Source organism: Plectropomus leopardus, chromosome 11, assembly GCF_008729295.1.
Source record: "Plectropomus leopardus isolate mb chromosome 11, YSFRI_Pleo_2.0, whole genome shotgun sequence".
Classification (NCBI taxonomy): Eukaryota; Metazoa; Chordata; class Actinopteri; order Perciformes; family Serranidae; genus Plectropomus; species Plectropomus leopardus.
The window spans coordinates 13,279,816-13,304,320 of NC_056473.1; the positions used below are offsets into that span (position 1 = coordinate 13,279,816).

The following is a 24,505-nucleotide window of genomic DNA, read 5'->3' on the forward strand; positions in this document are numbered from 1 at the left end:
ATAATTGACTTCCTCCGTGGTTTACATTTTGTCAAGGGCCTTGCCGAGCACAGTCCGAGGCAGGTGGCCGAATTTGCATATCATTGGAAACGAGACCGCTCAAGCCTGGGAAATCCTGCACAGGGGTAATGACTGATGTCTCAGTGAGAGAATCCCTTTGAGGCCAGAGGAGCTCCTCTTCAGCCACGTGCAGCTGGAGGACACCTGATAATATAGAAATCAGTTCTGAGCAAGTTGCACCGTAACATGAGCAATGCTCATATATAGTGATTGCCTTCTCCAAACTTCCACATTAGAATTCACAGAGCTGCCACCCAGCAGTTGTAGCATGAGTTTATAGCATCATATGCAGGTGTCTCTTTGTGTTACCGTAATGTAATAGTGCATGTTATGATGCCTCGGTGTAGAGGATGCAAATTGTGAGATGTGTCAGAATGGACAAAAGGCATTTTTTTTCTTTAATCAAAAGTGCACAGTCAAAGAAAATATGTGTATTTTATATACGTATAGGGTGACATACACAAAAATTACTGATTGTTGCAGTTATGCTGTATGCATATTTGACTTGTAGGCTGACATGATACCTATTTCTTGTCTTTATATGCAATGTCCTATTTTTCACTCTTCACAGAATCCTACTTTGGGGACAGCTACTGCAGTTTACAAGCCTTCCAAGATGTCTCCACCTTCCAGCTGTCACTACAGATCAAGACAAGCCGGAGAAGTGGGCTGCTGTTATTGGCTGCAGGAATGGAGGACTACCTGTTCCTTGAGCTTCAAAACGGGAAAGTTCAGGTGAGCTCTTAACAAACTGTGATGGAGGCTGAAATATTATACTGATTTTAGCCCTTTTTACACAGAGATCCTGCAATAGGGCTCAGTAATGAAGAGCCTTCTTTACCCCTGGTTTCCTTTTTTATGCAGAAACAGATTACACATCGTCAAAAATTCACATCCATCCCATCCTGCCAGCTGTCCTTTTTACAAAAACATCACACGCTGTTTCTGCCTGCGCTGCTAGAGAGACAACTCTGTCCACCCATCAAAGGTTTATACCTTTTATACAGAACTGCAAGGCAGATTAAGGCGTAACATTACTTCTGTGAACAGGCAGTGTAAAAAGGGTTGTTGTTCGATAATGTGGGTTGGTCAGTCCCAGTTTTTCTGTATATATCAAAAGGTCATTGCCTGAATATAAGATAAGCATAGCTATATGTCAACAGCAGCTGGCATCATTGTACCCAATAAGACATGGATTGAGTAAGCATAAAGACGGGCGACAAAAACAGATGGTTCAGAAATAATACACATAAAGAAATGTACAAAATTATCCCTCCGCAGTCACTGCCTGCATACTAGACAGTAACACTATATCTAAAAGAAACAAGTGATGGCGCTTGCATTGATGTCAATTCAAAAACACAGCAGGACATGTCATGTTGCCACTTTTTTTCCTCCAGAGAAGAAGCAAGTATAACAAAAAACAACAACAGCAATTAGCACATTTTTTTGTGTTGAAACAGATACAGTGTTAGCTTACATACAGACATAGCTTCACACTCTGTATTTTTACCTAGAAGCATAATATAAAGATGTGAAAATGTTCAATAAAAATGGCAGCAGTGTTATTATTTCAGCAGGATAGTAACGTATTGATTTTTTCACTAGTATAATCCCCAAACATCACATATAAAATATTTTACTTTGGGCGTGTTAGCTGCAAAATGTCTCATTCATTTTTAATCCATTGCAAAACTACACCATAGATTACGAATAGTGTAACTTTCAGTGTTGTTCAGAAAGCCATTTAGCCTCAAGACGTATATTGACACATAGGTTTCACTCTAAAACAACTTAAATTATTTAATCGTTTACTGTCTTCTTTAACTGAAGTTGTCTCACTGGAATGAGAACCGTGACATTTTACATCTTTAATTAATTGTTTGACATCAGTGAGAAGCAGCAGAAGTAGCATCAGGTGTGCTATCACAGAGATTTATATAGATTTCCCCTGAAAGCACAATATCTCTACATTTTCAATGAGGTGAAATCTCAGGGTAAGTGCAATAAAAGGAAACACCACCTTTCTCAGTCCTCTTCATTTTGTTCCTCAGAGTGATGAGATGCACCGAGCAAATAGACTCAAGGCCTTATAAAAAATTAAACACCCTTATCTATTGTGCATGTGCTTGAATTCTGAAAACGCAAATCTCTGATGTTATCAGTGAACATTTTAGCACTTGTTCATTTTTATAGCTCAGTCAACACTGTGAGCATACCTAAGGAATTTTCTGGGGTTGCTGTTACACAGCCTTGGTCGTAAATGTTAATATTACAATAAAATGAAGCTTAAACTCAAGTGTTTCATGAGTCAACAAATTAGCTGCTATAAATGGTAAGTGAGAGGATCCAGAGAATGCCATGAACATAGATACAGGTATTTGGGGTAGCATTTGTGCATTCAATAGTTTCTTGTCCATGAGTACTGACAGGCATGTACAAAGTTGTAACTTGTTGCATCTATTCATTTTTAGGAAAGGCATTTTCTTGAAACATTATGCCTGCATTTATGTTTTGCTCATTTGTGTTAAAATTTCTTTACTAATCAATTTAAAAAAAAGATCAAATACACCTGAGAAACATTAGGCGTGTGATAAAGACATTATTTGACATGGTGAACTTATTGTCTTGCATGATACACTATGCCCAACTAAGAGGAGCTCTTAATGCCAGCTCTCAACCCGAGCTACTAATGGATTAGTACTCACCCTGATTGCTTGTTATTGAACCATAATATTTGCAGAAAAACCTTGTTGAGATCTCCTTTTGTAATAGTTGCAAAATCCACCACTTGCTTAGTGTTTTTTTTTTTTGTTTGATAGTCCTGGAAACATTTGACGGCCCAAGAAGTAGACCAAGACGTATTGACTTCTTTCTGAGACTTCTTGATTGAGCTCCTCATTTAACAATGCGACATGTGTACCATTTTTTTAGTTTTGTGTGCTTGCCATCCTCTTTCAACCATTCATCAAAACTGCATCCACCAAATAAATCAGACTTACAATGAAACAATCCATTTTTGATCAATATTGCCTTCAGGTTTTTGATGCAGCTGTGGAAGTTGCAATGTAACATTTTTGATGAGGAGGAGAGTGCGCTGTGCCATGCGGATTGTGACACAGTCAAGCAGACCAATGAAAATTGTGTAGTCAAATTGTATAATTGTATGTATATTGTAATTATATAATTGTATAATAAAAAATGGATACAGAAAGGTACCTTGATTTTTTTTCCATGGCAATATTGGTCTATGTTGGGTTTTTTTTTGTTTGTTTGTTTTTATCACAGAAATGATCAATATTGCAATTGCAAATTAAGCTTTTTGTAGCCAACTAGAATAATAAAATTACTTGCTTTTTCATTCCTCTAGAAAAATTTTGTGGAAATAAAATTTGATTGAAGCAAGATTTAAAAAAAAAATTCCTTTGGGGACCTAATTTGCAGTTGAAAAAATGTTTTTAAAAAAATCAAAATATTACACTATATGTTGTCGCAATACTTTGCGTATAGTAAAACATTTAAAATCGCAATAATATTGTATCTTGAGCTATGTATTGTGATTGTGATAATATGATATCCTGGAGCTTCTGATGATTCCTTTCCCTACACAATAGACATGTACAAAGCTGAGATCTATTGTATACTTATTATATTTGAATATCTATATATATTTAATAATAATTAGATAAAATGTTTTTGTTTTCCCTCAGGCACGGATGAACATGGGGGCTGGCGAGGTAAAGCTGACCTCATCCCAAGGAGTACAGCTGAACAACCTTGTGGACCACAAAATCACACTCACTCTGCAAGATGGCCAACTCACCATGACAATTGATGAGCTCTTCCCGACATATGTTCCTATGGATGCGGAGGGCGAACAGCTCAACATTGACCTTGGCATTTGGCTTGGAGGGACAGGAGAGCTGGATGCTCCCTACCTCAGCAATGCAATACCCCCTTTCCGCGGCTGCATGACTCAGGTCAAGTTTGAGTCCCACCAGTTTGATATTCTCAGCACGGCATTCAAACAGTGCCACGACACAAAGGAATCCTGCAGTAGTGAGTTTGAGGCCGGTGATGGGGAGGCGACTAGCTTCAGCACACCTGACTCCTTTGTGTCCTTCCCTACCTGGAGCGCAACTAATGGTGCTCCAAGGGTCTTAGAAGTCCTGATGAAAACCACCATTGAGGATGCGTTACTTGCTTTCCACCCTGGCCGAGAGTCAGACTTCATTGCAATTGGTGTTGTGAAAGGCTTTCTCAAAGGTGTGCTGGACCTCGGCAGTGGTACGGAGGTACTGGAGAATACCCAGGTGCAGCTGGATGATGATCAGTGGCATAGAGTTAAGGTTCAAGTCAGTCAGGATTCTTTTGTCATCATGGTAGACAGCCAGTCTTCCTCCCTCCCTCTCGACCCAACACAAAAATTGGACTTGGTTGGAAACTTGTATTTAGGAGGCATCCAGGGAAAAATGAAGGATGTGTTTCGTGACAGCGGGTCCTTGAATCGTGCAGAGGAGGAAATGACAGCCGAATCTTTCATTGGTTGCTTGGGGGAAATCAAAGTAAATCAGAAGGATAGAAGCCTGCAGGATGCTTTGGTTACTAAAGATGTCCATGTTAAATGTGAAGGAGAGGACTATGATTACTCAAGTTACTATGACACAGATGCAACGACCTCTCCACCTGTTCAGTTCCCATATGGTGATACAGACGTCAACGAACACCATTGCAACCCAACAGATGACATGCCAGAAATATTCAGAAATGTAACAAAACTTCTTGATGTCGCCCCATTGTTTGTGCCAGAACGTGGGGAAGCCCTTCTTGATGTCAACAACCTAAGCCCTACGTTTGACCTCAGCGCTGCAGGAATTCGTCAGTCTGAAATCATTTTCACTCACCAGAGTGATCCCTGGTATGGCTTGGTTGATATAAACACCAACACAAGACGCACACGAAAGTTCACCCTCCTCGATGTTTTCAATAAGAAAATTAAGTACATGCACGATGGAAATGAAAGGCATGCAGACCAAATCCAGCTGCAGGTGGTTGCTCAAAGTAACAGTTACCTTCCTGAATGTTTAAAAGCTCCTCAGGAGTATGTCCTCCCAGTTGAAATTCTTCCTGTCAATGATATACCACAAATTGGTGGAGGAGAAATCACCATCACAGAATATGGAAGAACTCGTCTGAGTCCCAGCCTTATCAAAATGACGGATTCTGACACCCGCTGTGATGAATTAGTAGTAACTGTAACCTCAGAGCCTTCCATGGAGGTTGGTTACTTAGAAAATGGTGAGCAGCCTGGAAGAAGCATCTCAGAGTTCACTTGCAAGGAATTGAAAAATGGAAATATCTATTTCGTACATAGAGGGGGTAGTGAGGCTGGAATTACCTTGGAGGTGTCTGATGGACAATCAGTAAGCCATTCGACTACTTTTAACTTAGCTGTGACACAGCCACACATGACTATGGTCACCAACACTGGACTCCTCTTGTCTCAAGGAAGCAACTCATCCATTGGTGTTCAAAATCTGGCTGTCATCGCTCATCCTCGCAATGGAGATGTTATGTTTAATGTCACACAACCTTTGGTATATGGAGAACTACAGATCATGTCAAGAGATGGAATGTATGAGCAGGTTACTACCTTCCATCAATCTGATCTGGATCAAGCCCGCCTTAGATATGTCAGCACAGACTCGGCTGACCAGGAGGACGTTGTGAGCGAGCGGATTCAGTTCAACGTCCACTTAGGGCAGTTCTCCCTCTGGAATCAAAACTTCTTGGTCAAGATCATGCCTGCAAAGGTGATAGTTTCTAACCTGGTCCCACTGGAGATGGAGGCCGGTGAAGAGCAAACAATTGGACTCACAGAGCTTCAAGCTGAAGTTAGAGGGGAAAACCCAGATCCACAAACTGTGAAATACATCCTCGTCAAGTCTCCAACACTTGGTAGTCTCAAGTTGTCAGGCAGAGAGTTGGCTGAGGGTGATGTCTTCACGCAGAAGGACATTTTGGACAGCAGTGTCAGCTACAAAGTGCGTGTGCAAAGAGCTGTGGATAGTATAGACCAGTTCCAGTTCAGAGTCCTTGCTGATGATCAGTACTCCCCTCTCTACACCTTCCCAATTACCATCCTCGCCAATGCAGATGCTCCTGTTTTGACCAATGAGAGGTTGGTTGTCTTGCAGGGTGGTGAGCATACTCTGAGCAAAAACTACCTTTGGATGCAATCTGCTGGTTCTACAGATTTTGTGTACAGGGTCACACAGGGGCCAAAGTATGGGCGACTGATAAGGGACTCCCCACCCGGACAGCCAAGATTCGAAGGGGCAATAAGAATATTCAGCAATGAAGACCTCCAGTTTGACAGGCTTATTTACAAGCATGATGGCTCCAAGACAAGCAGTGATGAGTTCCGTTTTTCAGCATTTGATCAAGGAGCAGGAAGTTCAGGCACTGAGGAAGCAATTAGTGGAATTTTCAGGATATCTATCCAATCCAAGAACGAGCATGCTCCTGTGAGGGTTGTAGATAAGGTCTTCAATATAGTTCGCCACGGTCAGCGTCTGCTAACAACTGATGTCATTCAGTTTAAGGATGATGACTCCGGTTTCAATGACACCCAAATTGTCTACGCCCGTGAAGGAATCCTCTCAGGCAACATTGTCTCAAGAACTCATCCCTCACAGTCCCTTTTCCGTTTCACACAAGCTGACCTAAGAGATAAGAACGTCCTCTTCATTCACCACGGAGCAGACCGGGAACGCTTCTCCCTGCAGGTGTCAGATGGTTTCCATAAGACCACCGCGCTGCTTGACATCCAGGCAAGTGAACCCTACCTGCGAGTCGTAAACAACACAATCATTGTCATCGATCATGGAAGCACCAAGACCCTTAACACCACTCTGTTGAGCGCCGACACCAACATGGATATCAGAGATGACATTGACATCAAGTTCCAGGTCACGTCGCCGCCCAGCGACGGCAGGATTATTGTGAGTGGGATTGAGGCTTCAGAGTTCACCCAGGAGGACCTGAAGAAAGGCGTTGTGTCATATGAGCATAATTATGAGAGTCTGAGGTCCAAGGACTCCTTCAGTTTCACCGTTCAAGCCAGAGGACATTCTGAAGAGGGCACGTTCAGGATTAAAATATTCAAGCAAGGTTATCCCTCTGAACCTGAGGTGGTCACCAATGAGGTCATCATTTTGTATGAGGGAGAGCACACCATAATCAGCAAGGAAAATCTCAAGGTAAGCTTTACTGAGTCATTACAGTATGTTGAGCAAAGAGAGTTTTTTTTTTTTTTTAAATGCAAGATTTCTTTATCTGATGTAGAGCCAAAACTTTCTCTGGGAGTTGTGAAGCCCTCTTGATTTTTAGCAGCCCCGTGCCCTAGAAATTACATTTACATACAACTAATTTGAAACAGCAAATTAATTAACAGAAATGTAAAGCAGAGGGAATTACTCATTTTCCATTTTCTATAAACAAAATGAGGAAAGTTGCAAATTAACACACCTGGCAAATTGCGAAAATGTTGATACTGAATAAAAAATCCACTGGCAACTTACTTCATTTCTTTTCAGTCAAAATAGAAAATCTTGTAATACATTATCTACTCACAGTGACAACAACATTTTTTTTTTTTTTTTTACTGTTTCTTGTTTTTATTAACATCTTTCTGGAATCACAATCTTTCCCTAACCTTAACCAAACTGCTTTTGTAGAACAGAATAACCACAGACAGGAATCTGGATGCAAACCCAAGATTCTGATGTCACAGTCCTGCACTGTGTATCAACACACTCTAATTTATAGCTTATAGTTTTATTTTTGCACAATTAAAACACACAAAAGAAAAAAAAAAACCATATGGCTTATTTAAAGCCTCCACCTAATGAAATTAACACAAGATTATTGAGAACACAGAAGTACAGAAACATACAGAAAAAATACATAAAATAATACCAATGATAGCAAACTACTAGTAACCAAATATCTTTGATAATAACAGCAAAAAACAACAATAATAAAATCCAATTAAGTGCAGAAAATATGAATGTGAGACATGTAAGATGATGTTAGTACGATAAGTGTGTGTATGGGTATGTGTGAGGGGTATAATAGAATTATACTACGCTGACCCTTGAGCAATATCAAAAATACATCACAGTGAATGAGACATTTTTAAATATGGACAAAATACACCCATTACAAAACAGAGGGTAAATGTTTTTTCAGGCATCTTTTGTAACACTTTATATGAATGCAGGTTTTTACCAGATGGAAAAAATCATTCCACAGTTTCGCTGCCCTAAATCTTATTGAAAACTGACCTCGACAAGTAAGAAATTTGGGAAGATGAAGAGCTGAAGACTTACGAGTTAAGTGTGAATGCAACTGTGAATTAACTGTAAAATAAGTTGTGAACTGCTCAGGAATATTCCCTTCACTAAAAAGTATTTTGTAAGTAAAGACACATATTTGAAAAATATTGATGTCGTAAATGGTGAGAATTTGAAGTCTCTGAAATAACGGTGCAGATGAAGTGTGTGACTCTGATCTGGTTGCGATCCTAACAAAGCGTTTCTGCAGCACTAAAATTTTATAAAGAGTAGTCGGGAAAGTACTTGCCCAAACTATATTACAATATGAGAGATATGGATAAATCAAACTATAATAAAGAATTAGAAGACAGTTTGTGGTAACAAGATGACTGATCCTCATTATTATACCAAGAGATTTATGAAATTTTTTACTAACCCAATCAGTTTGTTCTCTCCAATTCAAATTCTCATCAACAAAAATGCCCAAAAATTTCGTACTGGACACCTGAGGCATCTCGACAGACTCAATCATAATTTTGGATAAATCCTTAGAATACGTTTTTTTTGCCACTGAAGATAATAAAGTTAGATTTCCTTATATTCAAAGATAATTTATTTAATCTGAACCACATAGCGTAGGCAGTTAAGCCAGCATTGGCATCCTTCATAAGTGAATCAAAATTTGAATAAGAGAGAACAAGGGTTGTGTCGTCAGCAAACATTATTGGGCAGAGGGATATTTGAAACATTAGATAAATCATTTCATTCATTCGATCAATCAAACTTCATTTATATAGAACTTTTCATACAAAAAAAGCATTGTAGCACAAAGAGCTTTATAAACAGACAGATTAACGTCAGATAAAAGAAAAATACAACCCACCACCCCACCATCCACCGCCCACCCCCTACCCTGCATAAGGTTAAAACATTAATTTACATCTACATTAATAAAATAGGTACCAATAGGCATTATAAACTGAGGAATCGCTATCTTAGATACGGAAACACTGGAGGTATGAGGAAAGAATTAGAATAACAATTAAAAGGGTCTATAAGGCTAATACAAAATAAATACAAATAATTAATAAAAGAGTGAATAAATAACTATATAAATAAATAAAATGTTATACTAGTGTACAGAATAAGAATAAATAAGTTAACAATAAGTAAAATATTGTTAAAACAATAAATAAGTTAACAAGGACTAAAATAGGAATAAAAAAATGAATAAATAAATGAAATAAATATGGTAACGATAGGTAAAATGTTTTTCAATTAAAGGCTAAACTAAAAAGGTAGGTGTTGAGATTACTTTTAAAAACATGAATGGCATTTCAACGTGCAATATTTGCGATTTTTGGTGCTGTGTCTTAAATGCCTGCTGCTTACAGTCTGGCATCTGGTCAATAGCTTTTATAAAGCTCTGATATTACTGAGTGCTGTGGTGCTACAAGTTCATGAACATCCTGAACACAACAAAAAAAAGAAAATAGAAGTGGAGAGCAGAGTCTCTGCAGAAAAATACACCAGTGCACAGCTGAAGGTCACTCAAATGGTTCCTAAATGATCCCTGAAGGGATTAATTCTGTATGAGTTCATGCCTTGTTTTGTTGGAAAATCCTGCATAATATACCTTTAACACAGGCAGTAATTGGATTTTCATGACAACGTAGTAAAAAGAGTTCAGTAACATACAAATGTAATTCATAGAAGGCATAGCTATTTTAAGGGGTGCAAGAAAACTTAAAAAATATATACATATATAGTAGGCCCATATCCCATCATTTGAACTAAACTGCAGTAAATGAAATTGTTGGGTTTTTTTTTATAAGTTTAGATTATTTTTTAGGCTATAAACTCAAAATAAATCTGACAGTAAAGGGCAGGATGAAGACCTAAACACAAGATAAAGTCACAGAGCCTTCACACAAACACCCTAATGCTGCATTTAAAATTCGCAGCTATAATAGCCAAAGAGCTAACAGAACAATGGCCAGGCAGATATCTGGGAGAAGAAAACACTGAATAAAGTGTTAAGTATGATTGTTAAAAATAAAGAAAGAAATCTAGAATACAGACATAATCATATAAAAATGTTCATAAAAATATCAGGAAAATGGGTGCTGGGTAGCTCAGTTGGTAGAGCATGTGCACCCGTATTCAGAGGCTATGTGTCCTCGTCACAGCGGCTCTGGGTTCAAATTTGACCGGCAGCCCTTTGCTGCATGTCACCCCCACTCTCTCATCCCCATTTCCTGTCATCTCTCCAGCTTTCCTGTCAAATAAAGGCCATAAAAGCCCCCCAAAATATCTTAAAACTCACAGGGAAAACCTACAAAAAATTCATCCAAATCACCAATTTCAAACAAACTTCCTGCAGATACTGTGTTCACTATTTTGATTAATTGCACAGTTTATTAGTTGTTCTGTACTGTTGTTGTTGTTGTGCATTGAATGTAATATAAAATATCCATAAAATATGTTACTCAGTCAGGGTCCTCGTTTACTCAAAGATAAAGGCTGGGAACCACTGATCTGGAGCTATGGTTCACACATCTACTATAAACATGCTTTGCTGTCATTGAACCTATAAAGCACACATTTGTTTTTATTCAAGGTAGCATTTAATACTTAGACAACTCAGCAGTGATTATGTGACAGAACACTGTCTTTGTCTTTTTCAAGTTTATCTTCACTTCAACAGATTTTTCACGACTCTTTCAAGCACACTATCCTGTTTTGTAACTCTGTCTTTAATCTACATTACAGCCACATGAAGGCAGGGCTAAATATGACTCTTCAGATGCTGCTTTTAATCTAGTTTATGTACTAAATTACAGTCTATTAAGGCTAGAAAACAGAGCACTAAGTATCCCCTGAGGAGCTTCCCGAGGCCCACTGTAATTTATAAGATGAGCCTTCTTGCACTTCATCTTGAATGTAATTAATGAGGTTTAAATGGTCGGCCCATTCATAACACATTCTCTGTATATATATCTTGACTTTTAAAATAATGAGATTTTAATAATTTGATTTTTTTAAATCAAAATGTTCTTTCTTTGAAACCTCAATTTTAAGTGCACACATTTTAAATCTGCAGTATTGACTGGAGAAGAACCCAGACAACTAGTACACATACTCCTGAAATATGTATTGAACAAAAGCCTTGGCAGAATAGCCTTTACAACAGGTAAAATATTGACTTGGCCTCTCTGAGCTTTTCCAATGTGTGTCCTTACAATGAAATGAAGAGTAGTACGATCTTCTAAAATATTCTCAAGCGCAAGCATGACTGCTAAACAGTCCAGTGCTTCAGGCTCCAGAGAGTTTATTAAAACTACTCAGTGGGATGACCATAAATCTGCCTGTGTGTAAATCTGCAGCATGACTTTAAATGTTACCAAATGTCACAAATGTCTTTTTCAACTTTCCGTTCACCATACAGCCACATTGTTCCAATTGGAAACTTTATGCTATATACTCACACCATTTGTTATAAATTGCACTTAAGTTGAAGTGCCCTATTTTGGTAGTTAATATACGACAGATTAATCTAGAGTACTGACATTAATTTACAATACTGCTCTTGTACTAAAAGGAAATGAGAAAAGGCATCCAGTTCCAGATGTCTAATATAACCCCAACTTTGAAGCTCTGCTGCCTATTTCAAAAGAATGCTTTTTTTTCATGATTTTATTAGTTTGTTTCATTTGTTTTGCCAACTGTCACTGGGCAGTTGCAAAACATTCTGCTATTTTTGTCAACTGTGAGTAGTTCCTCTATTTCCATGCTGTATTTCACTGAGGGTCAACAGCATCTATCATCACCACACTTCAGAAGTCAAGCAGTTTTACTATGTATGCTGCATTTTGAGGTTAATTTATTAAGTCAGAAAGTGGAGTCATTAACTTTTTAATAAAATGTTGGCATTGTACATTTCTGCAAACCATCTGGTGTTTTTTAACCAGACATATTACGGCATTTCTAGCTTCCATTGTTTCACAAAAACTGGTTGACTTTTAGCAAGATATTGGTAGCATTTTCAGCAGGTATTATGGCACCAAAACTTGGTGTTTTGTGTTTTTTAGCGAGACAGCAGCATTTCCAGCTCCCATTGTGACACAAAAAGTGGGCATTCATAGCCTGACATTGGCGGCATTTTCAGTGGTGATTGTGGCAACAAAACTGGGTGCTTTTTTAGCGAGACATGTACCTTTTTTGTGGTGATTGTGGCACCAAAACTAGTTTGTTTTTTAGTGAGACATCATAGCATTTCCTGACGCCATTGAGGTACCATAAACAGGTGGAGTTGTTTTGGTTGTTTGGTTTTTTTTAGCGAGACATGAGCTTTTTTAGTGGTGATTGTGGCACCAAAATCTGTTTTTAGCTTGATTTTTTAAGGTAGTATTTCTAGCCACAGTTATGACACAAAAAATCAAGTTTTCTAACCCTAACCCTAACCCAACCCTAACCCTGACACATAGGCTTGATTTTCTATGGTGATTGTGGTACCAAAAGTAGGTGTTTTTTAGTGCGACAGCAGGACATTCCCAGCAGTGGTTGTTGCACAAAAACTGGGTATTTTAAGCCAAAACAAGATCTTTCCTACCCCTAACCAAGTGGTCTTTGTGCCTAAACATAACCACAGATGAGCTGTTGAAGCGATGTTGAAACGATAAAAAAATGTTAAGTAAAATGTTAAGTTACAACATATCCACTACATCTTAAACATACAAATATTACATGTCTGTATTTTGCAGAGACAGATAATGCCAACATTTATTAGGGGGATTGGGTTGTTTCTCAACACACAAAAAACACACTTAGAGGACCATCCCTTAAAAAAGAAGACGAAACAGTAATTTAAGATGCTGAATAACTAATCAAAAGTGTGTACCTTTGCCTTTTAGGTGGACCAAGCTGATATTCTGCCGACAGAAATGGTGTTCACCATTAAAGAGTCTCCTCGCCTCGGTCACGTGGTCAAGCTGACAAACAGCTCAGACAGCACAGCCTCTCCTGTCCTCGACTACATTGACTCCTTCACTCAAGAGGACGTTGATCAGGGACGCATTCTCTACGTGTCTGCATCCATCCAGGTTTACTGTCCTTTCATTTATTCTGTTGTAGTTAATCAGATGTGGCAGCTTCTTCTCTTTCATTTTCACACTGAGAGTAAAATCAGGCAAAAGACAGCCTCTAATTTGTAGTTTATCAATAACTTATTTGAACTTCCATCTCTTCCAGGGCAATGACGCCTTCACAGTGGACGTCAGCAATGGTTTCACTACGGTGGAGGACCTGCACATTTCTGTGAACATTGTGCCCCGGCTCATCCCCCTCCAGACCTTCAACTTCACAGTGAAGGAAGGCCTCAGCAGGGTGATTAACGCAGAGATTGTTAACATCTCGCATCCCTTCTACAGCTCAGCAAACATTGACTTTGTTGTGGAAGAGCCACCGCAGCACGGGGACCTCCGTTACCTGGATGGAGATGAACTTTCCTACTTCACATGGGAAGAGGTACGTCATAAAAAAATATCAATTCAGATACGTATTCCAACAAAAATACACCTGAGATCTCTAAAAGATCTCTAAACAATCACATCTCTTTGCCCCCTCAGTCTTTCATCTCAAGGACATTTTAATCACCAATTTAGTAAAAATGTAATTCTTTACCAATATAGAACCATATTACACTACTGTTACCTAGTTTGAATAGCCGTGGCTAATTAGAAAAGTCATTGGCGTTTTTCGCCTTTGCATATTGATCCAGCTCCTCTCCTCTTTATGCGTTATTGCGAAATGAATTATTTTGGGTGCAAGCTTGCCAAGCTGCAGACCACTGATCGAGACCAACAAACAACAACGCCATTTGTTTTTCGGTGAGACGTCGCTCTATTCTCAGCAGCTTTTAGCACCCCATCATTTCGTTTCCAGTGATGTTGTTGCCACCAACCATGGGTTTTAAAAGCCAAATCCCGATCTTTTCCTAACTTTAAGCAAGTGGTGTTTGTACCTAACCTGACCACACGTTAACCACAGTGTTTTTGAATCATAAAGATATTTAAAAATTTAGTGTATTTACTCAATAAACATACAATTGAAACATATCTGTGGTGTGAAGAAATTTATAATGCCAATATTTATTCCAGTGATTAGGTTGATATAAGTACCTACAGAAATATGATCACCTTAAATCCCTCAGAGCTGTGTTTTTCCAGTTGGTTTGCTGCTGTTTTTGAAGTTCTTCTCAAAATTCTGACATTTATTTTTGCCCAGCTTATTGGCAGAACTTTGTAAAATCAAACTTTAGGCTTCATATTCGCCAAACGGTTGGTTTTACCAAATTGTTAGCATATGTTTCCCACATGTATTACAAAACCCACCCAAACCCTGTATCCCCTAACTAACATTTTAAAGATGTAGAAGATTTGATAAATCATTTCCTCAAAGTACCTGAATTTTATGTGGACAGAGATTTTTATATTTTTGTCAGTCTGGCACCCCCCCAGTCCAATAATCCATGTTTTATCCTGTTTTAATAACTCCAGGGAGTTTAACATCTTTCTCTCACGACTAGATCACAGTGGCTGTTCAGGAGGATTACCGCAGCAAGGCATCGCCATGAAACTTTCTCCGGTTATTTCTCAGTGCTGTTTTGGATTTGTTGTGTTGTACCAGATAAAGAGTGGAGGGAGAGAGTTGGAGCTGCTGCAGCACAGTTATCTGGTCTCTCTCCATGCGGTTCAGAGGCCCCAGCTTTAGGAAAATATTAAAAATGCATGAGTAGTTACCGTTGAAAAACCCCCCAAAAAAACCTCATGCATTCTGAATGGACCACATAGTTTACTGGAGCTAGTTAGACACATATCTTATAGCTCCTACATCTAGCCCCAGTCTGCCTCTGCTCCTCTCTACTTTCCTAAAGCATTGTGGAAAAACTGACGATGCCTTTGGACCGCCTGGAGCCAAAATAAACTGGCCCGGTATATTCCTATAATAATGTGTGAGTGCACACAAGCGTCCCGCGCTTTGCTTCTGCCAGACTCACTCATACTGTTTCTGAAGATCCCAATGTGCAACTCACATGGGTCTAGTGTGTAGCAACAATTACGTTAGTAGCAGCGAGGCAAAGATGAACATAGATATCATCAACTGCCACTATGGAAATGTCACAGAAAAGCTTTTCTTTATACTGCTTTTTTATGTGGGCCTTGTGTGTACTCTTTGTTTTCTTTTACTGTTATAGAATAAAACACAGGCAGCGCTCCCAAATAAGTACCACACTGAAGAATAAATGTCCAAGCCTCAGTCTGTGCAGCATTTAAACCAGACGGTAATAGTTTTAAAATCAAAGTAGGATGTGTGTGTTTTTTTACCACTTAAAGCAACAGTGTGTAAGATTTAGGGGGTTTTAGTCGCATCTGGTGATGAGGATTGCAGATTGCAACCAGCTGAAACTTCTCATGGTTGTAGTTCCTTCAGTGTTCTTTGTACAGGAAGTTTTAACCAGGAGCCGAATTACGGTCGAAGTCTTTTTCTCTCCAAAACAGACGGACCAGGTGATCAAAACCAGTAAAACTTAGAATAAAGTAGTTTCATATAAAAACATTTCTTAAGCTGTTTGGCACATCGCAGAAGGGCCGCTTAGCCCAATACCTGCTAATGTGAGCTCATCTTTTCTCTTGTAACTAAATGTGTGCTTACTGTAAAACTTCAGTTAATAGTCCGAGTTATTATTTGTAAAGGTGGGACATATTGTTTATTTGACCTCTTTTTTGCATTTCTCTTGTTTACTGTGCTGATATTAATGTCTTTTTTTGTATGCGTGGTCTAAGCAACATCAGCAACTAATGTTATCTTTAGCAGGTAGCCAACAAGCCGGTTTCATACATCTAAAGAACTTCTACAAAAATAAACTGCATGATAACCAGACAGTAAATCAAATTGAGACAGGCAATCATTTGGGACTAAGCTTATAGTTTTATGGTATTTCTGATCCGGGGCTCCCCAGGGTTCTCTTCCTCTCCAAAATAAATATACATGGTGATTTATACTGGTAAATCTACTCAATAACCCAGTTCCAGTTAAATATATATATATATATATATATATATTTAAATGCTCTCATTGCACAGGGTCTTATCTTTAGCTGGTTTTTGGTTTGTCCATTCTTGGATACATTAGAAATATGGACGTGAAACATGTCGATCTCCATAAATGAGGACCAGCTCCCTGTGTAGATAAAAATGGCTCATTCTAAGGTAATGATTATACAGTGATTCTTCTTTTCAGGTGATCATACGCTTAAGAAAACACACTCATTTTATTGTTTTCCCTTTTTGCTGATATGTCCCCCTAAATCACGTATGCTGTACCTTGAACTTCAATGCTGTTTCAAGCTCTACTCGTCCCCTTTTCCCCTGGGAAGGGACACTGGACTAACTGGTGTGCAGTAATTTTGGCATAAAATCACCAGTTGGGGTGGTTCACTGAGGTTACATAAGTGCACGGTAACATTGGGGGCGTGCAGTGAGAAAAACTGAGAGTGTGTACATGAAGATACATGAACACTAACCACAAGAATGTAAAGTTACTTTATGTGCCATGTGCCCCAGATGTGTCACATATAAGCATAGAATCTGTGTCAGACGACGTAAGGCGTTTTTCTAACCATGGTGCTGTGATTTACTCCGGCCTTGAACAGAAAAGTCACGAACACATTCAGTAACATATGTGCTGTTGAGTTGGATCCAACATAGGGAAATGTAGGAAATCTGAAACACTTTGCTGTGATACACCTTTGCTTTAATCATGTTCAGCTCTCCATCAGGTCTCAATTAGGTCTTCCATCTGTGGAAACCTATTAAAGTTCATACAGACATCTTTATTTTTACAGAATGTTTTTGGAACCAAGCAAGCGGGTTATAATGCTAATTTTCCTGAATACAGTAGGCACCCAGAACATGCAATGGTACATTAATCAAAACTAAAAGTAAAATAAATTAGTATCAAATATTGATACTCAGTCTTTTAGGTAAATCTGAAAGCCACATGTCCAAAAACCGCTCACTGTTTATTGTCCCGGCGAGCAGACTGATCGTCTCACTGACTTTCCCCGATCAGTAATGATGATGGGGGTTGTTATTCCAGAAGGATGCCCGTCATATGGGATCCATTTGGCACTTCCTGCTCTCTGAAGCGGGTCCTCTCCTCCCAGCAGCTTGTGGCTTTTGTCAACACAAAGTTTCAACCAGGGATGAGCCCGAATCAGAATATGAATCCGGAAACGCACAGATAATCAAATAGACACGGATATTTCTTATATTCGAATATGCTCGTCAATCGGAAATTTAAAAAAGGAAGTGAATTTTTATGTCATGCACTTCAGTGGCGCAGCATGCTCCACCCGAGGCCCTGCAGCTCCGGTCGTCTTCCTCTGCCCCTCCCCACCAGATTCACTGACTGACTGTGGCTTCATTTCAGTCCAACCGTCACAATATATACATCAAAATAAAGCTCCGGACCTGTCATTTTAGCTGGATGTGTAAATTCCCTCACTTAAAAAAAACCCTGTCAAAATCTGTTTCATTTATTACACATTATTTAAGTTTTTGATAGATATTGTGGACCTTGTCTCTCTACTCACAGGCAGGAGGCTGAACACTGGCAGTGTAGCCGCCTATCACTGTCTCACGTTGGAAGAGGAGGCATTAGGCTAATAGTTCGGCAGAGAAAGTCTTGTGTCTGGCAGATGGATTTCTTTCAAATCCCTCCAAACTTTACATCAAAATAAAGCTTAGGACCTGATGTTTTTAACTCTGTGTTAATTTCCTCCACCTAAAGAAACTCAGTTGTAGTTTCATTTAAGATTTATCTTTCGTTTTTACTCAGGGAAACTCAGTCTCGCACTGAAGAGAGAGGCTTACAGTCCAAACTGATTATTCACTGACCCATGTTGGTTATAAAACTGAGTTTACTTTGAAAAAAAAGAGAAAAGAGAAATAAATAAAACAGGCAAAAGTTCATGTATTGCTGTTACATAATACTGTTGTAAATGTTCTTTTGCAGCTTCTGATCGTTCAGTGTCCCCCAGTTAAAGAGGGGCTGGTGGTGGTGGTTCAGACAGTTCATAAAACTTGGTCGGGGGGGGCATTAATTTGTATGCCAGTTGTAAATCAATTTGATGCTTTGAAGGCACAATAAATGCACTGCCAGATTTAACATGATTTCCTTCCAAGTATCAGAGGGAAATGTTGGGTAATATGCAGGTTATTTCATCCAGATAGGACAGAGAAAGGAGAACTCAGCATGCTGGGTGCCGAGATTCTCTTCTGTATGCAGAAAGTCAACAGAGTTGGCTTGGCTCAGCTGCAGGTGCTGTTTTTTTCACTTTACACTGGATGACTGCTTTCTTTGTGCATCTGGTTTCCCTCAAGGTTTCATCCCACAAGGGAGACTCTCCTTGTTCACGTGCTGCTGCCAGACTTTAAGACCTGATTATAGCCTTTATCTTAAGACTTTGAAAACAGATATTATCTGTTTAGGACAACAAAAGTTATACTGTGAAGGAATACAGGTCTGTTAGGAAACATTTTTCTCAGCTCCTAAAAACATACGTATATGCTTAAAGAGATGGCTTGAATCTTTTGAAGTGGGGTTGAATGAGGTACTTATCCACAGTGTAGCTAAGCAATGTACTGCTGTGGCAACAAAATGTTTTTATGCCTAAAAACATCAATATCATTCATTCTCTGCCAAAAAAAGCAATTTTGATAGTGATGCCCCCAAACTTGAAGTCACTTCAGTTCTCAGGCTGTTTACCCTGTCTGCACCATCGATTAGCTCCTGCAAGCACAAATTTTGACTTAAAGTTCTCGGTACCAGACCATTGCACTTTGACCTGACTAGATGATGTTGTCATGTGGAGGAATTAATGAAATGTGTACAACTTTAACATCTTTATTTGTGTCTATTCAAGCAGACACCCAATGATGTGCGGTTCAAAGTTTAAGACAAATGTTTAAAAAAGCCCATTATTATGCTGGGTTCACCACAAATGCTGATTTTCTACGGAGTGCAGGCACTTGCTTTCAGCGCTCTTGTTGAGCAGTTAGACTGTTCAAACTGGACGCTCTGTGGCAGGCTCACAATCTGCAGCTATAGTTATGGTGTCTGGCCAATGTCTTTTGCAAGCCGCATCAAATCTGGCAGGGAAACACACTTAATACTCAATTATGAACAATATAAAGGATATATTAGATATGAAATACATATCATATGATAATCTCTGACACACAGAGACAAACACACACACAGCCAGAGACACAGAGGCAAGCAGCGCAGGAGAGACAGGGACAGAGCTCTCCGTGTGATTAGAGAGAAGCAGAGAACGAGAATAGCTGCTGACCAGTGCAGAGAAATGTGCTCCTAACTGCCGACCTATGACAGCTGGCTAGGGGGCTATTAACATACCGCCATTAATGCATTAATGGTAAAATAACCAACTATGTACAGACTGTGTTTTTCCACCCCTTGTCAATGGGGGGTGCTGCAACACCCTTAGCACCCATCAACCCGCTCACATGTACAAAGAGAGGTGAAACAGGATAGAAATGGGTACTCTAATGAGACACTGCTTTCCATAAAGTTGCTGGACTCACAAGAGACAGATTTATAAAACACTGTGGAAAATGAATGCAGCAGAGGCCAAGATCTTCTGACTTTTAGTCATTAGTAGGGGTCAAGGTCCAAACCATAGATCCTAGCTTTCCCACAATACAACAGATGGCATCTTTTTGTTACATAAACCCTGTCTATTAAACACCCACATGTTTCAAACTTGCTCTCTGCAATAAATTTGTTCTTTCCAAGCCAAAGCTGAGATAATTGGATCCCCCAGAGCCACAGAAGACATTATACATTATGCTTTCGCAGGCTGAGTAGTACCCCAAATAATTAGCAAACTGACTATTATGAGTAAAATTATTGCCGTTCCAAGTATCAGGGGGAGGACAGCCATCTGAGAAGATCACACTGAGCACCAAAATATTTGAATTAACATAAAAAACAAGAAATTGTGATTGAAATAATGTCAGCTCACACTGGAGCTTGACCAGGTTAACCTGATGGTAATCTTAAACACAGTTTTGTTTGTATATGAGTGTTAAGAGACATATACTGTAAAATTTTATTCCACCTTTTGGACCCACCCAGGCTCTCACTATTTTATGATGTCTCCTGTCTCCTACCGTTCACATCTGATTCAGAATTGAGTGACAACTGGATCCTTTTTGTCTCCTCCAGATGAAACTTGGACACATCTACTACATGCATGACAGCACCGAGAGCACAGAGGACAGTTTTACACTCTCTGCCTCGGCTTATGAGATTGAGCGCCAGAGCCTCCCTGTCACCATCTCGGTGACTGTCATACCAGTCAACGATGAGCCGCCAAAACTGACACGTAACACAGGACTGGAGGTAATGTTTTGCTCTTTGAAAGTGTGTTTGCTGTTACTTTTAGCTTTCCTCCGTCATACTCCACAGTGAACTGCTGTTGCTGCTGGAAAATATCTCTTATATCTATAAAAAGTAAACTTTGCTGGATACTTTTTTCCTTTAGCACATTTCAGCTGATGAGAATTCAAGCTGACCACAAGCGTCACTTTGTGTGAAGGAGGAAAGAACAAACCTTTTATTGCAACCTTTCAAAACAAGGGGGTATTTTGTACTGAAAAGACGAAACTGTGGAGAAAATAACTTGCTTTCTGACAGGTTTATGTCAGTTCCAAGGTTCACTTGATTTAATGTTACTTTTGTGAATATATTTGCTTAATGCTTGAAATAAGAACTTGTGCATGTGATTGATAGGCTGTAGGTACTCCCACCTGCTGCAGACTTTTCATGATTGGTCTGATGCTCAAGCCACACAAAATATGAAAGATAAATGGCTCTTCAATGGTTGATGAAATTCTGACATTTTAAAAAAGCCTTCTTCTTTTTTTTATATAAAACTACCTCACAGTGCTTCACTGCTTTATGTTTCATCTTGATTTAGTTTGATTTTCTGACAAAATAGCGTTTGAGTTTAATGTTTTACTGCCAATGTAGAAGTCCCGAAGAATACAAAACACTCAGAAGGTCTTGTGCTGTATAAAATATTTTCCATTAGAGGATCAAGCTGATATAAAATCTTCATTTTAAGAATTAATAAACTCTGAACTCTGAATGAACTTTCTCACATCTATACTGTATAGCTTCAGCTGCCGATACAGTCCTCCGTCATGAATCCTGTATGGAGAGAGAATTAAATTCACTTCATGCTGCAAGTACGATAAATGCAGTGAATTTTGTACTCAGACACTGAAGGATGCTGACCTCATGGGCGATGACGCATGCTGCAACAGTACAGCAGTGGCCTCCACAGCATATTTGTTTTTATAAAGAGCCATAAAATAGAAGGGAATTAGCATATTCTCAGCTTGACTTCTCCCAAAATGCTGCAAATGAATCATGTACGCCACATAAGTATAAGAGGGTGGTGATTCACTCACTGTATCCACTCAGTGCAGTGTCAAGCAGAACTCAGGTACTGTATACAGTATCTGTATGCATTTATATGCAGCCTCAAATTTGCTGATATTTCAGTTTGCGCTAGAATGGAGGGAATATAGTACTATTGCCACAGTACCTGTGCTTATCCCTCTATATGCTGCATTATTTGCAAAAGTCCACATTCATTCATTCATTCATTCATTTTCTGTAACCGCTTGTCCTCGTAAGGGTCGCGGGGGGGCTGGAGCCTATCCTAGCTGTCATCGGGCGGAAGGCGGGGTACACCCTGGACAGGTCGCCAGACTATCGCAGGGCCCGAAAGTCCGCATTGAATATTCAGATGAAATAAAATGATGTTTTGTATGAAATATATCTAATTTAGAAACATCTAAGTCTGTCAATGACCTAAGGTAATATTGTCCAATTTATCATCATCTTATTTACACAATGGAATTATCTGTCACTCTAGCTGAGGAGTAGAATTTATACCAATGTGATTCTTCAAAAGATTATCAGAATCAGAATCAGAATCTAGTTTTATTGCCAAGCACATTTATATATACAAGGAATGTGGTTTGGCGTTTTTGTGCAAAATAATTAACATAAAGGAGGAATAAAATTGTGAATTTAAATAGAATAGAATATAAGATAAAAGAGATAGAAGCAATTTAAATATATAAAATGAGCGAGTAATTAATTTTAAGTAATTTTACAACATAGTGATTAACTGTAGAAGTATGCTGAAATTAAATTTTATATTTTGTGAATTTAGTGAACAGAAATTGACCATGTGACAATGCCCTGAGGTTGCAGCATATTTTGGCACTGTCAGCTGCAGCACTCTCACTTAATACTGGACCAAAGTCAAACATTGTTGTTCCAGTTAGTCAATTTGAGACAAAACATGTGAAAAAAACATTTTATAGATTTGATTTTTGTGAGATATGTTTAAAACAGGATACCACATTCATATACAGTATATATCAGTAAACTGATGACTGGTGACAGGAGTGGTGAACCATCCAACCCAGCCAGGGTGTGAATCAACTCAAAGCAAGTACACAATGATATTCTGTCAAAACATTTAATCTATCAATCCTGAAAAAATGGAAATACAGATATGATATTACACCAAATGTATGTGAAATAATAAGTTACATGATGAAAAGTATTAAAAAGACTCATATTCATTGTATTTTTTATGTTAACATACACAAACATACTTTTTTATTATCATAGAGACTATACAGCTATCAACAATGAGATATACCCCAAATTTCTTTATAAAAAATGTTATGGTTCCAGTCATAATCTCAATTTCCAGTAGCCTTGCACTTACATTTGACGTGCATAACTATGCTCCTTCTGTGTCCCACTGCACTGTTACATTTACTGCATTGTGGATAAATCTTGCTTATTACACTCCATAACTAAATAATTTAATCACCACAATTACTATTTCTTGTAAATAAGAAAGGTGTTTTATGAGTATCTTTATTCAATTGAATCTGCAGTAGGTTCAGAGTGCGTCTGCAACACGCTGATTTACATCAGCCACGAAAGAAAAGTTTTAAAGGATCAATGAAGTAGATTCGGCTGTAAGAGTAGGCAGGCAGTTGAAAAAAGCCAGCAGTAATCAGCTCACAGAACTGGAAACCAACTGTGTCATTCAGCCCTCCCTGCTCTGCCTGCGGCTCCGCGTCTCCCTGGCAACTCGTATTTTTGGAAAACCAAGATGGTCGACGAGACCACGGCTTTCTGGCAGAGTGAGGGCGGCATCCAGTCCCTTTGCCTCCTCTGCTGCGGCTGCAGAATGTAACATAATGATATGTGGATGTCTCTCCGCACAGAGCCAGGGCTGGCCCGGCAGCAGCACTTGGATTGATTTAAAACAGGAAGTGTGTGTGTGTGAGAGAGTAGTGACCTCTGCTGCAAATGATCAGACATGATGATGACCACGGCAGTGATCAGGCTCTGTTCAGACTCACCATGATCCCAGTTGGCCCAGTCTATAGGATACAGCTGGTCTTGATTAGGGTTTACACTCGTCTCTGTCTGTCTCTGTCTGGTTCCACTTGACTTTGCTGTAACTCAAAATAGTTCTCCCTCTGGGTCAGTTTGAAATTTTGACAGCCTTGCATACTATTTTTCTATCTATCTATTGTCTTTGTCTTTGCTTTCTCTCATCTGAGTCATTTTAGCAGATTTACAGTAACTATCAAAATAGTTTTGATTTACATTCCAGCCTAATCCCTGCCTTGTTTGTGCAGCACAAGAGCAGCGAGTGATAGATGCAGTGTAGTATTTTTGTTTTATCCCTCATCAAAACACATAGCAGGGGAGACGTTACACCAGGTATTTGGGTAGTTCATCTGTGCCTCAGAGAGAAATAACACAGCTGCAGATGGGGAGCTAAAATCAAAATGAAAACTCTTTCCTTCTCTTCATGGCCACATTTTAGGCATCGACAATAAACAATCATCTGTCTTGTTGCTGCTTCTACTTCTCCACTCCCAAATGTAGAGTTAGAAACATACCGATGT

At 39.0% G+C, this 24,505-nt stretch overlaps 1 protein-coding gene across 1 annotated transcript in view; it reads left to right on the forward strand.

The window, feature by feature from the left end:
* The window catches only part of cspg4 (chondroitin sulfate proteoglycan 4), a 95,971-nt gene that overhangs the window by 52,987 nt on the left and 18,479 nt on the right, over positions 1-24,505 (forward strand). Inside the window, exons 2-6 of the mRNA XM_042496395.1 lie at positions 632-795; positions 3,771-7,322; positions 13,313-13,501; positions 13,650-13,925; positions 20,712-20,888. Of these exons, the coding sequence (XP_042352329.1) occupies positions 632-795; positions 3,771-7,322; positions 13,313-13,501; positions 13,650-13,925; positions 20,712-20,888 (4,358 nt within the window). The remainder of the gene's footprint in view (positions 1-631; positions 796-3,770; positions 7,323-13,312; positions 13,502-13,649; positions 13,926-20,711; positions 20,889-24,505) is intronic.